This window comes from Sinocyclocheilus grahami, unplaced genomic scaffold (assembly GCF_001515645.1).
Source record: "Sinocyclocheilus grahami isolate Dianchi unplaced genomic scaffold, SAMN03320097.WGS_v1.1 scaffold6292.1, whole genome shotgun sequence".
Taxonomy (NCBI): Eukaryota; Metazoa; Chordata; class Actinopteri; order Cypriniformes; family Cyprinidae; genus Sinocyclocheilus; species Sinocyclocheilus grahami.
In genome coordinates, this window is record NW_015510749.1 from 9,417 (window position 1) to 10,010 (window position 594).

At 43.6% G+C, this 594-nt stretch overlaps 1 protein-coding gene across 1 annotated transcript in view; it reads right to left on the bottom strand.

The window, feature by feature from the left end:
• LOC107577521 (high affinity choline transporter 1-like) overlaps positions 1–594 on the bottom strand; it is a gene marked incomplete at its 5' end in the record, with an annotated part of 4,300 nt that extends 3,706 nt beyond the window's left edge. The window contains 2 exons of the mRNA XM_016263592.1: positions 41–194; positions 487–594. Coding sequence (XP_016119078.1) covers positions 41–194; positions 487–594 — 262 coding nt within the window. The remainder of the gene's footprint in view (positions 1–40; positions 195–486) is intronic.

Genomic DNA, 594 nt, shown 5'->3' on the forward strand with positions numbered 1-594 from the left:
AAAAAAAAAAAATCAGGTTTCCAACAGAGGTTTGTCTTACCTGTGGAAGCCCCTATGGCTCCGATCAGGACGGAGGGAATAGCCATGATGATACAACCAAAGGCAGCCAGGAAGGAGAGGACTTGAGCATAGGTAGCTGAAGAGGCAGAAAGAACCCTTTGAAAATATACCTGCCAGGGAATCCCCCCCAGAATCTAGAAACAGAAACCAGACAGCATGATACAGACATATAACATTAAGAGTAGATTATAACATTACAAACATTAAAGCTAATCTAAATATGGCAACCTACAGGAGGAGAGTGACCCGACTAGACCAGTATTACACTTTATTCACCCTAAGGTCTTATTTAGTTTTCCTCCCTACGAATGATTGCATTGTTCACTAAAGTGAGAAATTAGGTTTGGCCCTTCAGAATCAACAATTCTCCATTGGCAAAATCATTGTGTCTCCATCCCATCATGCTACAGTGGGTTGTCCACTCACCAGAAGGCAGAAGTTGTCAGCCCACATCCATTTGTCAAGGCTTTCTATCTTCCCAAGCCATGCGGTCTGATTAGCATGGAGCTGCTTCACTGCTGTCACTCCGATGTC